The following is a 16,107-nucleotide window of genomic DNA, read 5'->3' as shown; positions in this document are numbered from 1 at the left end:
CCTGAATACGCCGTTTACCCTGGTACAGTATGCTCATTACCGTAAACGTGAAACGTGTTTTTGATTAATTTATTCGAATCAACGTTTACATGTAGCATGATAAGGTTGTTTACATTACGCTTTGCCAGACTATCGGCAGTGTTGCGGCAAAACGAGGAAAAAAGTAACTTTTCAATTGAAAATCACTCCTACCGGTGCGTCCCGAGCTACAGCGGTATGTGTGTGCGGGTGGGTGGGTTTCTCTGTGTCCGCATGCTGTTCTTGCTCCGTAGGTCCGCTTTGTTAACAGTACGTGGGTTTTTGGCAGAGGCATGTGCCACATAAGCCGGTTTGTACAGTATTGCTCTCTTCACGTGTCTACGCTCACCCTTACCGCCATCGCCCTGGACAGGCGACAGGTAAGAAAAAGATTCGAAGAAATCTTTTGAAGAAAAATCTCCATGTTGCTTAAAATGAGTCAGACTGCATCACGGTTTCCCATTCTGATTACATTTAACCGTAAACTTGCAGTCAGGGTTGGTAAAATGACCATTAATAGTAATAATTAGCCTATAGGCCTACTAGACAGGTAATTTTGCAGCGCGGACTCTGACAAAACGACCTCCTTAGCGACAATAAATCAGTAGGGTAAAATAATTAGGCGGGAAAATATATAATTGTAATAACAATGATGTATTCATATTCATATTCATATTATTATTATTAAGCAGTAATTAATTAACTAGTTGGTGATTAAAAATAGCAGTGCGTGACCTGGATTCTTTATAGTTTCTTTGAATTGTTTATAATGGGGGCTGATACCCTTCCGTCAAGGGTTTGTTGGAGCTGTTCAGCTCCATGGTTATGAAGGTAATTAAAAATAAAGCTTTTGCAGCACTCGATCACTAGCGACCTCTCTGGGGAAAATGTCCGTGGTATGTGATTTATTATTATTGAGCTTTTCCAATATACCTTTAATTTTCATCAGCCGCTTAAACAGTTGCATGTTGCAGGCTGAATAATATCCGGATAGGCTCCATACATTAAGTATACAGAGAGTGAAGCCAAATTTAGAAAAACGCGACCAGTATGAACGTGTAACGGACATGTTAATGTCTATATTCGTGATAGAAAAATGAAAGCCTTTCTTGACATTGCTGTTTTATTAATTTACCTGCTATATTAATACCAGGCTACTGATTGAGCATACATGACCAGATAAGTTAATGTTAACAGTTGTTATTTTTGTGACTTAGAGAAAATCACAAAAGTGTAATTAGACATAAATAGGTGTAGTTTTAAACATGAGCCAATTAATCACGTCTACAAATGCATACGTTTATAGCAATCTTTGTAGCGAGGCAGCACACTGATGAAATGTAATTTTCTATATACTCAAAAATTGTGTGTAATCCCAATCCATTTCTCTACAGACGGTGAACTGAATTCTTACAGCCAATAGAAGCTTTTATAGATTTGTGTGTGTTTGGATTGTTTATAATAGAGGCTGAAACACGGCTCTGTTGTCAACTGAAATGTAACGTCAGTAAATTTTGCGTGGTGTAGCTACAGTAGGTGAACTGAATTCATACCGCGAGAGTATTTTTGTAAGTGACAGTTCTGCTTCCTGTTTCCAAGCCAGTGGCACTATGTTCTGACATAGTTTGACTGTAAAAGCTCAAATAAGCCTTCATTGGCACTTCAAGCTGTTTAATTCTCAACTGGGCAAAACGTTTTGGTTGTCTCTCTGGTTAACAATAAGAAACAGCAAGAAAATAATTCTTGTTGCATAACCCTAAAAGCTTTTTCCTCACTCACAAGAAACAAAATTAGCTTTCAAAACAGACAGAGTGATCTTTTCAATGTACATTTTTACTGTCTTGTTCTCTATCATTATATGACACACATTAAATGTTTGTTTGTTTTTTTGTCTCAATGTAATTGAAAATTACTGTGACTTTAACTACTGACCTATATGGTTGTAGGTCATTTTGTATCCTCTGAAGCCAAGGATGTGTACTGGCCAGGGCGCTGTGTGTATTGTCTTTATTTGGCTCATGGCCACCTGTTTCTCCCTGCCTCATGCAATCTTCCAAAAGCTGTTCACCTTTGACTACAGGTACACCATCTCCTCATGCGTATGCATGGAACTGTGAGTGTTTGCATGTGCAATCTTCCGTCTGTCCCTCTGTCTGAACAAGAAACAACAGTCTTGCTGGGTTATTTAGGAGAGAGGAGAGAATGTCATTAAATCAAAAAAGCTTTTTATTAGTTTGTGTCCAGTTATGTTTCTTCTTTCTGTTCTTTCCTCTCAAAGAAGCAGAGAAGAATTGTCAACCTTCATTCTCTCTCTCTCTCTCTCTCTCTCTCTCTCTCTCTCAGTAAGGACGTAGTCCGCTCTCTCTGTGTGCCAGATTTTCCTGATCCATCGGAGCGGTACCGGCAGTATCTGGACTTAGTGACCTTCATCCTTCTTTATGTCCTTCCCCTCCTCATCATCACAGCAGCATACTCCGCGGTGGCATGCCGACTTTGGCGCCGGAATGCCATCGGGGACGTAACCAGTGAGCAGTACTTCCTGCAGCGCAGGAAGCGGAAGAGGACCATTAAGATGTTGGTGCTGGTCGTGGCAGTGTTTGCTGTGTGTTGGTTCCCACTGAACTGCTACGTGGTGTTGTTGTCCAATCAGGCCATTCACTCAAACAATGCCATTTACTTCAGCTTCCACTGGCTGGCCATGAGTTCCACCTGCTACAATCCTTTCATCTACTGTTGGCTCAACCAGGGCTTCAGAGCAGAGCTTACGTACCTACTGAGCATGTGCAGACATGGTCGGGCAAGGGGGAGGAGCAGTGGTGGGCGACGAGAGGATCCTGACCCGGTAGCTCCTCCCCATGATATATGCCACAGAGTAGCCTGGCCTGAGAGCCAAGCCTCTTCACAGCAGTCCAATCCCAAAGAGAGCCACGCTCTTAGATCCACCTCTCTTGGCCAGTCAGGCAAAACTGATATTCTGTCAGTCGAGCCGATAGTAACTGTTGGCTAACTAGACTGATATTACCTGAGTAAGCAAGCAAGGTTTTCAGCAAGTTTTTAGAGAGGCATTAAATTAGGCTTGAAAACACTAAGTTCAAGACATGCTTTGTCTGTTTGGTTAAAAAAAGAGAATATTGCTTTTCCCTTTCATCATCTCATTTGACCAGACATGAGAGCCATCTGTAAAAGCCGTAGCTGCTGCAGACAAGATGACCATGAATACCAAGAAAGGGCCTCTTCAGATGTATAGTAATTACAGTAATTATAGTAATTATTATAGCAGTAATTATACATATGATTTGGTAATATTTATGCTTTCTCTATAATGAGGAACATTTATACAAGAGGAAGAACAGTTTAATTCCCATTCACTGTTTGCTCTGATCCACTTCCCTGAGTTAAGAAAAGACGAAAGATTTTACTAATTTCCACCTCTTTGAAAAAAAATGCTTTCTTTAAAAAGTTTGGGAAAATCATCGTGTTGGGAAAAGAATATAAACGTAAGCCATAGATGTCAGTTTATAAAACTGTACAATAATCATTCTATGAACATTCTTGAAATAATTCTTTTGTTCTTTTTCAACCTCCCGCTCTATTGTTTGGTCTTTAAAGACGCACGTTAGTTTCCCTTTTTTTCTTCAAGCCTGCCTGCCCCAGCACATGTCTTGTCTGAACATTTCTTCTGCTCTAATGGAACTGTCTCATGCCCTATCTTGAGTTCTACCGAGACTGGAATTTTCCTTTCGCACACTGTGCAGGAGGAGCAGCTCCTCTCCCTTTCATCAGGCATGGAGCTTTCATCAGCTCCCACATGCCCCTGCCAAGGGCTAGAGACTGACTACTAGTGTGTTTCCTATCCAAACCTATTCACACAACCAGTAGTCTGGCTAGTGAACAGCAGGTGTTCCAACCAAATTAGCTGAAGGGTCCGAGTTCAGTAAGAAAGGTGGCACTACCCTCTCCAGTTACTTGTACTGCAGCATTCAAGTAAAACTTGGGCTCTGGGTGAGGGCTCCCAAGTCCAGTGCACTTAATAAATGAGCACCTTTCATATATTAGTTAGATCTATGTCCAGATTAAGTGAGATTCGACTGTCTAGAAAAAAAATACATTTACTGTGTTTACAGTTTATTGCTGATGACTTATGTGACTTAAATAAGACTGATTATTTGAAATACCCAGGACTGTCGCAGTACATGGGATGGCTAGCGTGCATTTTTATTAAGGTCTGTAGTATTAGTGAATGGTATATGCCAGAGTCTGGTGGGCTTGGTGTGGCAAGCATGGTATACACACTAATAGTGTCAAGCTACCTTGCAGTCTTGTCTTCAGCTGTGGTGATCTAAAGTCTCATCATAGTCTGTGTGGACTGTTTAAAACAGGGTTTGATTTTGCCTGACATGAAAGACAGAAGTGTGCAGAATGTTCTTGCCATTTTACTGCCTGACGGTTCTTTGGAGACCCTTCTAATGGGGTAACCCCACTACCCCATTCTGTGTCATCATTCACAACGATGCCTTTACCGCTTGCTCTTATGGTGGCAGCAGATCTCTTGTGAACTACATATTAGCAGAAGACCATTGTCAATAAGAGGAAATGTCCCCAAAGGTGCTGGTACACTAAAAATCCCAGCTTTCCAGCCGACATTTAAAAATTCATTCTTTAGCTCTGTTCAACAGAACTGATCATGATAGTTCTCACCACACGAAGCCTTGTTTTCTAAATTAGAAATTCACTTCATTTTTGTTATGAATCATGTATTGTACAGTATTGTACTAGTTTTTCTTACTTAGTTTAATATGTAATTTTGTATTATTTGATAGTCTTCATGCATGTTCCAATTAATATACAAAGAGATCTGTGTTTAAACATTTTCTTTGTATAATTAATGTATTAATGTAATTGATGTATTAATGTAATTAATTGTTTTCACTGCTTTGCACTGTGCTGTTCTATGTTACGTGTAAATTATAGTTCAAATGTAAATTTCAGGGTCAGAGATCATGGTCTTGGAATAAGATGTGTTGATATCAAAGTGCTGATTTGTGATTTTTTTTGCTTTTCAATCTTACAAGATTCTAGGTTGCATTGCCAATGCCCCACTTTCATTAATATTCCTTATAAATACCCACCATTTGCTGTTCATCAGTGTATTTCGGTCTTAGTATTTACAGTATTCCAGGAATGCATTGCACTAAAACCTCTTTGATTTCCCAGTGGTTATATCACATGCAAGCACCATAACGCTAGCATAAGTCTGTTGCTTTATGTCAAGTGAAAAGGTCTTTCCAACAGAAGCAAGTAATTGTAATCTAGAGGATAAGGGCCCAAGCCAGTAATTACCGTCAGTTCATAAGTAAGGCAACAATCACCAGCCAGTAGCTCATCTTAAGATTTCCCGAACCTCCACTGTCCATTCAGATAACATGTACTTGACTCTAAATAATTTTTCAAATGCTGTACTTGTGCATGGTGAGTATGCACTGGCCAATCATGTGCTTAGCATGGAGGTAGCGACTAACTGACTGCACTGAAGAAAATGGATCCTACTGTGGAACTTGCTGAAAATGAGGGGGTGGTTTTGACTACATTGATATTATGGCATTGTGATTGAGACGAAGCTAAAAGGCTGGACAAACTCTCCACGCAAAAGTGCAAACCCTGAGCTCCAAGCTCCTGGATGATGTATTCAGGGTACAGTTTCAAACCACTAACACTGTGTATATATATGTACTTTTTTTTTTTAAATCACTGGAAGGGTGAGACAGTTAATAAGGCCCACAGTAGATTAAGGATTACACTGTAATTTTTAAAAGCTGAACAGTAAAGGCAATTTATATATGCTGCTTTCTTATTTGTAGTTAATCAACATTGATCTTGTGATAATCAAATCCAAGTTTCTTTGCACTAATTTCCAAATTTCCAAATATACCCAATGTTTGTTAATATGTTTATTAAGTTTGTAATAACTGAAGTTGTATGTATATGTTCCAATTAATATTCAATAGAGTATGAATGTGTTAAACGTTTCTTGTACATTTGATGTATAGTTTTTCTGTCTTGCTCTGTATACTGTTCAGAGTTAGAAGCATATTTCTAACATACCAACAGTTTAGTTTTCAGATCAATAATTATACCTCATGCACTTCATATGGCAGGTAAAAATGTTTAATTTTAAATATTAAAGAATGGAGGTCATTTTAATTCCTGCTATCCTCTTTGTAATTTGTTGACATTATTCTTGTGGTAATCAAATATATTCAGCTTGTTGTGATTGATGCACCTTAATTGTGGCTAATAAAAGATAATGTCTTTTGAAAAATGAAAGTGTTGTCATTAACTCTTCCCAATTTCCAGTCTGAGAATGGCCCAATTGTAATGAGGCAGTTCAAGTGTTTATGCTAAGTAACCACAAAACCAGATGGATAATTCCATTAATTCAGTTCTATGAACAGTTTAAATACCACCATCTATTATAAACCTACAGATTCCCATTATTTACAATACAACTCGACATTCCAAGGCCTTACTCACGCCTATTGAGTTGTGTGTATTTGCAGTGAGAATTAAGACGTTGTCCAGAAAAGTATGGAAATGTGTGAATATTTTCATAACTGTGGATTTCCTAAGGAAATCACAGATTATGCTTTTGCTTGTTTTACTTGTTCAGAGAATAAGATGTCCTACTGACATAAGACAACATTAATTCCTTTGGTTTCCATGCATTATTCTTCTAAAAAAATAAATTAAATAGTGGCTAATATTATACATTTAATAATTCACCAGGATTATGCGGAGAGTACATCCATTTATAAGGATCCTCTACTAAACTTATGATCTAAAAATGAGACAGAAACAAGAACATGGCTGTCAAGAGTAAGATAAATGATCGTTCGGTACCGTAGCCTGCAACCGCACTAGATATGCTACATGTCAATTTATCGTCAACACAGCCAATAAAATAACTAGCACGAAAGAATGAATTATCACCCTTCTTGCTCATTCATCTCTACAAGAATTGTCTACTGTATTAGCCCCAAGAGATGTAGCATCAACTGTACACCGGAGAAATCATGAGAAGGCTTGCTGATCGTTTTGTTGAAAACCTTCGGACAATCAGAATTAAGGATTTGTCGTTCCGACATGACTCGGAAGCTAAAACTGCCAGGCATATTAATTCTAGCAGACGTTGCATTAATTTCATATATTTACATGGCCAGTTATCACTATTTAGAGCAGCAATTAAGTTTAGAACCTCATGGAATTAATGTATTGTTTTAAACATCAACTTTTTCTAATATAAACAAGATCCATCTTAAGAAGTACTTTGCTTACACAGCTGATGAAGGACCTCTTCCCGTAGTTTTTTTTTCTCTGGAAATTTTATGTACTTCACTCCGATTTTTAATACATTTCTTACATTTTGTTTGTTGCAAAAAGAAATTGTAAATCCTTTATACTACTGAAACGAATCACTTCTAAAAAATCCTAGATTGTGACATTTTTTAATTAATATATACGCCCCTAAAGTTTGCATACAGCGGCCCACATTCTGCCCTAGGAATGATTAATAGCGACCTACATAGCGAACACTTCAACGGTTCTGCAGAACAAAACAATTACGACGGAACAACGGGCATGACTGAAGTTCATGTCACTCTTAGTACCAAATTTTAGTACCAAATTTACCTAAGCACTACAGGCACTAACAGTTGATATATGCGACAAAATTGATTCTAAAATTGATTCTTTGTCTAAGAACCTTAAATCGCATATAGCAACTGTGAGGCATGGGTTCAAAAGTTCGATCTCAGTTACAACTCACTCTGGACGCACATAGTCACACCATAACTGAACTGGAACGTTGTGCTTCTCAGAGCAATGTAGGAACCGCCATCGAGACTACACTGTCTGAACCCTTTTCATGAGTGAAAGCACTGAAAGCAGAATGTAACGATCTCGAAAGGATACAAAGAAGAAATAACATACGCATATTGGGAGTACCCGAAAAGTCTAGAGGGACACTACCCGACTGGCTTCGTTGCTAAGTTGCTTCAAGTTGTCCTAGGCGGGAAGCCTTTACTTGACAGGGCACGTCGCTCGCTTCGAGCTAAACCGACCAAGACAAAATCATCGCAACCATTCATAGCCAGAGTCCACGTCAGATATCCTCCGGCGAGTGGCTGAGGCAGCCCCACTCAGCCATCAGGGAAAAACCTCTCCTATTCCGTGATAGCAAAAATACGGGCAGCGTTTGGCACTGTCAAAAAGCTCTTACGTGAAAGCCCTGGAATCGAATTCGGCCTTTTTCCCTGGCGGAACTAAGAATTACCCTACCTATGGGAGTTGTTTTCCTCTGCGGCTGCGAACTTTGTCGAAATGAAAATGAGCTAAGAAAGTTTAGAATGACCATTGATCCTGCACCTGCTTTGTAACTGAAATTCTATCAAATATAGTTTGACATTATTTGTTATTGTACTTATCGTTGTCTTAGAGCATATAAGTGTTTTGCACTTCTAGGCATCAGCATCAATCCCTGTATTTCAACAGTATTCTAGATAAATGGTATCTTGAACACTAACCTACTGTACTGGTTAGGATATATTCTATGAGTAAATGTCAAAGCATTTTTGTAAGTCGCTCTGCCAAATGCGGTAAATGTAAATGCGGGAAGTACTGTAGTTGAAACACTGACAAAACAGAAAGGTATTAACATTAAATGTCTGTAGCACTTCTCTCCAATTTTAAGTGTCCATGAGCAATTGTGGAATTCTGAATATGACATTAAATCAGATAGATGCAATGTCAGCATCAGTCTCTTCATTTTTCACTGAATAAGCCACAACTATGCCTTTGTGAGGTATCACATTCAACAAGATGTCTTGGAAATCCTGATAGCTGTTCATAGAGTAGGCAATACTTCAAATATAAGGCCTTTTCAATAGCCTGTTGTTAAAGATATCTATCTTATTACTAATTGCTTTAAGCAAAGCTTTAGATTATTTGTAATGATGAGGTACTATGGACTTCACAAATGTTTTTCAGTTCCACTGATATATCTGGTTCTGAAATACTCATTTTAGTTCACTATATGCAACTGTTTGCTAAAGCTGAACTTAGCTGTAGACCAGTACAAAACAGAGCACAGAAGTGCGTATTTACGGAAGTGCAGATAGCCAGCCAGTATGCAACTGGCAGAACTCTTGACTGTGTGGCCAGGTTAATGCACTACAGATATCAGACTTTATTTACATGTGGCTGGAGTGTCTGTGGCTGAGACTAGTCTGAACCAGAGTATGTGGGTGGTGCGGTGTGAGAGCAGAATGGGGTTGCACAGAGTGAGGACCAGGTTTTCATAAAGTTGGAGAGTTGGTGTTTTCTCTTGATCCAAGATTGCTTCAGTACCACTTCAGTGAAACATGTGACTATGGCCAGTAACGAAAAATTGCACTATACATATTTACAGTCTTGGAGTTCTCTGAGTATTTTCCATGAAAGTTATCAAAAATTAAATCCCTAATTATATTGATTAAAATTATTTTGGCTTAACATCTTTTGCAGCCTGCAGCTGCTTTTCCTCCAGTTCAATAAAACACGACACTTTATCTCATTCTGTTAAGCAAAGAACTCATATTTTTTATTGCATATTAAAACACCAACTTTTCTCTGGCTTCTGGCAAAGAGTGGGAAATAGATGCAATGGAGCGGAGTTGGAGCTGAGGGACTGTAGAGTATTAGAAGCAGGAATGAAAAGATGGAGCAGAATGATTACAGAAAGCTTTGAACAAGGAGTGGAATTTTTCTGTTGCTCCACTCTGTTCACATACTCTGATCTGCAATTCTGCATGATCATTTTCTTCCTAACTGGGCCAGGTGACATGGACAAACCTATCTATTTAATGTATTATATGGTGACATTATGTATTTATTTATCAATGAAACAGTATAGAAAGGTTAAGGAATAATGTGGAATGGCTTACATGAGCACTGCCTGCAGCTGTCGAGTGATGTGAGAAAGTCACAGGTACCCCATCAGGCCTGGTGTCCAACAGCTGCCAGTCTCCAGTCGTGAGACTGAGTGAAAAACCTGCAGTAAAAAAAGTTCCTTGCATGCACAGGCCTCAGACGTCTTACTGCATCTACTTTTTCAGGTTGCATTTGTACATTATCCTCTTCAATGACATACCTCAGGAAGTGCACCTGCCACTGCTAGAATAAGCACTTCTCTAGTTTGCAATACAAGTTGTCCTGATAGAGTGTGGAGAGGTCCTGGCATATGTGCTGATCATGTTTGTCCTCTATTAACATGAGAATGTCATCGATGACCGATCTAGCCAAATGCTCATGTAGGATGTAATTAATAGATACCTGAAACACAGAGGGAGCATTTCCTACGACATATGAAGAAACCAGGTATTCGTAGTGGCCGCAGGTTGTATTGAATGTGAGTAGTATTGAATGATTTGAATTTGAGTAGTACTGGTTGACCTGGGGTGGTGTCTTGGCTTTCTAGGGAGGACAGGAGGACAAGAGGCAACATGTGTGTCAGCGAGTGCACAATTTCAGTATTTGTCTGTCAGACCTAGATATTGAGGGATTATGCATACCCTGCCAAAGGAGCACTAACATGATGGGATGTGAGGGAGCACTGATCAGATAAAATGTGATTCATTCTGTGTGCAGTGTACTTGCTTGGATGGTGAGATCAGCTGTGCAGTGCCTGAGGAGTCCCTTCCCCATAGGACCTCAATCCAATGCATGCACCGCCAGAGGGGCTGGGATTGAGCCTCAATGTGGAGAGCCAGCTGCACATCCATGAAACAGGCCCCTGCTCCAGAGACCATCAGTGCCAAAACACACATTGTGTGGTGTAATTGTATAACTTTCACATCAGTTGTAAAGGTCTGGTTCAAAGGAGGACTGCCACTCACATTCATGCTATGCACACTGGACTTGTATGCTACGGGAGGATGTAGGTGGCAGGATGAATGGATGTCTTACGCACCCCTTCAGTAGACAGTGCTGCTAGATCCCCCTTTTGCTTTCCTCAGGGTTGAGGTGTCCATTGCTGAACTGCATGGGCAGCAGGGCCTTATGAGTGCTTACTGAATCTAGTGTGTAGCTGCCACCATCATCTGGAAATCGAGGTGAGGAAGCAGATGAAGCACTGACGAAGCGGAGATCTCCCACAGGACCTCCTCCTGCTTCAGATGATAGAAAACAGCCCATAGCTGTTAGATGAAGTTGGGATAGACCTGACTCAGGGGAGAGTTGTTGGTGACCAGGGTGTTGCCCCAAACCTTGGCCCTCCCTGTGAGGCGGCTGATAACAAAGGCCACTTTGGTGTGTCCTGGCATCATCTGCTGGTAGGTGAAAGACAGCTCACACTGCACCACAAATGCCTCGTAACCCTCAGGGTCTCCCATACTCTCCTGGGGTAGTGATACGATATGCAGAGGCAACAGGGAGGGATGGTGGGACAGCAGGGCTGGGTGCAGGTGAAATGCCTCAAATATTTAAATTATCTCTGTGAGTGTTCATGCGGGATCTGACATAGGAATAAAAACCAAATGAGGCACATGCTAGCCTGCCCTGTTAAACCACCCTGCTGTATTGGATTATTTTTAGGTTCCCCATTTTCTCACCACATATTGACAATAAGCAGGTTACTCGTCTTGTTGGGATGAAGACATAAACTGAAAGAATTGGGTTTGCCATTCCGATTCAGTAATATCTCCTTTCAGTGCTGAACAGATAAGCACCATGAGCCACATCCCCACTAATGTTATTCAGGTACTCAGCTCAGTAATGCAACATCTTTTAATTTTAATAAACACATCTTACTTAGTGCATCTTTAAGAATGTTTGTTAATTAATGTTTCCCAAAAGACTTCTTGATTAAAATACTATGTAAATAATGACTAAGAATAATTCATTCATTATTCATAAAGTGTTTATTTGGGATTCTGTAGGAAGCTACAAAAAACAATAACCAGCAAACATTTGCTTGGATTATCAGAGATGGCAACAGGTCCATGACCTAAAGGGGTTCAGAAGTGATGCACTGTTGGTTTTCTTATTACTGAATAGTTAAAATATGTTGGTGGATTGCTAGCTAGCTAATAGCCGGATTATTATTGTGGAATTTATTGCTACCCTTATAATGTGATAATATATAATATAATAATATATCTTGCTAATTCCCTAATATTCACAAATTATTTTGCTAACATTGTCTTTTTTTGCTTCAGTGCTACCATTTGTCTGTCTTGTTGGTCCAGAATGCAGCAGCCAGAGCTTTCACTCGAACCAGAAAATCTGAGCACATTACTGCTATTCTGTCTACACTGTAGTGACTAGCAGTTAAATTTCGTATTGACTAAAAATACTCCTTTTGACATATAAAGCTCTAAAAGAGCTGGCGCCTCTGTATCTCAGAGAACTTATTGAACTCTGTCACCCTGCATGTACTCTTTGTTCACAGATACACATCAGATACATCTGCTTGGAGAAATGGGATGCAGAAAAACCATTAAAAATGTTCTTATGCACATTTCATGCAATTATATATTTCCACCTGAGAAGTTGCAAATTCCCCAAACTTACATAGAGCAGCTTTAAGATAAAGTTAACAAATTTGGTGTTATGAATTCAAGCATGCAAGCTAATGTTGCCTATTCTCTCCCTGTCCCAGCAGAACAACTTATGCACCAGTTCAAAACTGCGGACAGAGTACTAATCAAACATCTGCTTCCTAGGAAACTTGGAGCAAGCTGCAACGGACCACTGTAACTGTCATTGCATTAACCAGAACTGCTGTATTAATTGATGCTTAACCACAATGGGTTCATGCAGGAAAGCTAAAGGGGGCCCCGGGCTAGGGTGTATTATGTATTGATAAATGTGATATACACACTAAAAAACCAGACCCTGCGTCATTCTGAGATGCCTTTTATTGGGAAAAAATGTGCACTGAACATTTGGTCGAGTTGTATAAAAGCACCTGGAAGTGACACACATTGTTTAGTTACGTGTAAGTTTGTGTTGTATGCAACAATGGTTTTATCTTTTCATTTAAACAAAAGTATGGTCTGCGATTTCTCATCCATCGCAGTCATACCAGTTTTGCTCTCACTTCTTCTCCTTTCTTCCAAGACTAAGTCGATGACATAAAGTGACAGTGTTTATGGTTATGTATGCTTGCCATAAACACTGTGTCTTGTTTATGTGAATTATATGTGATGTGTAGACTTGATAAAAGTATGGCCACAGCACAGAGATCATACTGAAATGCAAACTCTTTGTTGTGCATTCCTTTGTTAAATAATTGAATTTAAACATAAACTGTATTCATACTGTGACGTTTTGACGGCAAGAAGCTAAGTAACAGCGAGCAGCTTTACTGTCTCTACAAGGAGCATATTGCTGTAGAGACACCATTGTGATTGCATGCTCCATATGAAGGCACTATGAGCTAATGAGCAGAAATTACAAACATTATAACTGCATTAACTGTCCACTATTAAGTTAGTTTTTGATTTATTTAATATATAAGCATAACATTTCATACATAAGAAAATATTAAATAATGAAAGAACAACACAAAAAAATAAACAGCAAAAGTAATTTAAAAACTGAATTTAAAAAGGCATTTTCAAATGATTATTAAAACATATATGTCAAGGGCTTTAAAGTGCAGTAAAAAAAGGAAGGAAACCAACATGAGTCTCCAAATGTTTTAATTTGGAGTTTAATGAAAAACAAAAATGAAACCGAACATAAAAGAGTGTACTAACTGGAACAAAAGAAAGTCAATGTAGAATATATCAATGAAAGACAAATGGTCACAAAACACAAAAAGGGGTAATATAGAGCATAACAAAGACAACCCAGGTGGAGTGGCAAATGGGGCACACCACACACCTGAGGAGGCGTGGCAAAAAGTAAAAAAGAACATGAGCAAGACTGAACAAAAACGAATGCCTTGTTCGTAGGCGACAATGACTTATCTGGAGCTTCTCACCGGACAGCAATAAGACTGTGCCCATTTTGTCAATGGCCGCCCCTTACATCAACAGGGCCCCATTCCATGGACAGGGCTTGGAGGCGTTGGATCTCTTGTCAGTAGAGTGCCCTCTTATTGACTCGGCACAGGGTTGGCACCCTTTTGCTTCGATGGTGCTCTTTGGTTGACTGACATCCCTGGTGAGCGTTGGGGAGCTGATCTTACATCCTGGGAGAACTCTGAGATGTCCTTGCCCACAAGGACCAAACCCCTGATGAGCTTCAGGGAGCACCGTCCTAATTATAAGAGGTAATTAGTTCCAAAGTTTTAGAGCATAAAACAGAAGGTGGCCTCTCGGCTGTATTTTCTGTAGTTTACACAGGATACTTGGAGAGGACCAGAATCTGCAGTCCTTAGGCCTGAGTTGGAACATTAATTCATTCTGAGGGACACAGGTGCTAGGCAATTATGGCTTTAAAATTTAATAAAAGAACTTTAAAATCTATCCTAGAATACACTAGCATCCAGTGCTTTTTTTTGACTGATCTGAGCTCATTTTTGGTTTTGTTAAGATTTGTGATACTGCATTTTATACAACTTGTAGTGAATTAATTGTTTTCTTAGAAAGAAAACAGTAAAAAGTGTGTTATAGTAATCAATTCCACTTGCAACAAATGCATGAACAAGTTTCTATGCATCGCTCTGTGACAGAAAAGGTCTGTGTTTAGCAGTATGTCTCAAATAATACAACACAAGCTTAGTTACATTATTTAGGGATAAAACAAATATTAGAATCTAAAATGACATCTAGGTTCGATACTTCAGATTTAACATATAATGCAAAGGACCTAATTTCATCAAGCAATTTTCACTCAGGATCAGGATCTAGAATTAGGATTTCAGTTTTTTCCTGATTTAACTGCAGACAATTTTGTTTTACATCTATTTAGGAATATATGACACATAATTTGTTAGCCTGCCAACAGAGTATTGACCTTCAGAGGGGAAAGGAATGTGTAATTGTAAGTAAATACTATATGTTTGAAAATTTGCCTCCTGTTTCCTAATCATATTTCCTAGAGGTAGCATGTACAGTGAGAAAAGAAAAGTAGCAGTCTTAGAATGAAATCATGTGGGACTCCAAAGGAAACTTTACAAAATATTTGGATGGATGATTTATTAGTGTAGTACAGCACTTTCTTTTTGTCAGATAAGATTTAAATCACTCTAAGATAATCCCTGAAATGCCAACCCATTTTCCAAGTCTATGAATCAGGATCTCATGATCAACTGTGTTAAATGCTCCGCTTAGGTCAAGTAGGACCATAATAGATGGTTTACATGAATTATGCCTATGTCTCAGGTCACTCACAACATTGACCAGTACCACTTCTGTTCTATGCTTGGTGCAAAATTCTGACAGAAATGTTTCTAATAGGTTAGAAGACACCAAGTATGCATTTACTTGTTTCTCTAGACCTTTACTGAGAAACAGAAGGTTGAAATGGGTCTAAAATTGTAAGTGGAATCCATGTTACTTTTTTTTGTAAGGGCTTCATCAAGGCAACTGACAGAGAGTTGTGTAACATATATAATATTTCAGTTTATATACAGTCATGAACCATTTAAAAATAATATAGGAACATGATCCAGGTCACATCTAAGTAGATCTTAATTTATGTATAACTTTTAATTTACTGATCACTGAAGGTAACTTGAGGGTTAAGTGCCTTGCTCAGGGGCCCAACAGTGGCAACCTGGCAATGGTGGGGCTGGAACTGGCACCTTTCCAATTACTAGGCAGGTACCTTAGCTACTGAGCTATCACTACCCGCAACTTAATTAAGTGGTTAATAGTTGGAAACAGCACTTTGGAATTACATTTGTGTTTGTTAATTAGACTAAAGTTTTAATAGCAATGTTGTAAGTAGTTATCTATTCCATAAGACAATAATAAACTACTGCTGATTTGTTTCTCCTTCATGTATGTTCAGCTTTACAACAGCTTCTCTTAAGCCTGGCCATTTCCTTATTTAACCAAGGACTGTTTGAAGTGAGTGAATTTCTCTTCCATTTTACCAGGGCAA

At 39.0% G+C, this 16,107-nt stretch overlaps 1 protein-coding gene across 1 annotated transcript in view; it reads left to right on the top strand.

Moving 5' to 3' along the window:
- Positions 1 to 6,304, top strand: part of LOC113578042 (G-protein coupled receptor 83) — a 6,901-nt gene extending 597 nt beyond the window's left edge. The window contains exons 1-4 of the mRNA XM_027011018.3: positions 1 to 22; positions 273 to 398; positions 1,965 to 2,098; positions 2,362 to 6,304. The exon at positions 1 to 22 is cut by the window's left edge and continues 597 nt beyond it. Of these exons, the coding sequence (XP_026866819.2) occupies positions 1 to 22; positions 273 to 398; positions 1,965 to 2,098; positions 2,362 to 3,025 (946 nt within the window). The 3' untranslated portion in view covers positions 3,026 to 6,304. The remainder of the gene's footprint in view (positions 23 to 272; positions 399 to 1,964; positions 2,099 to 2,361) is intronic.
- Positions 6,305 to 16,107: the final 9,803 nt, after the last annotated feature.

This window comes from Electrophorus electricus, chromosome 11 (assembly GCF_041902795.1).
Source record: "Electrophorus electricus isolate QZ-2024a chromosome 11, ASM4190279v1, whole genome shotgun sequence".
NCBI lineage: Eukaryota > Metazoa > Chordata > Actinopteri > Gymnotiformes > Gymnotidae > Electrophorus > Electrophorus electricus.
The sequence above is the reverse complement of the archived record's forward strand: the minus strand, read 5'-3'. Positions and strand labels throughout refer to the sequence as shown.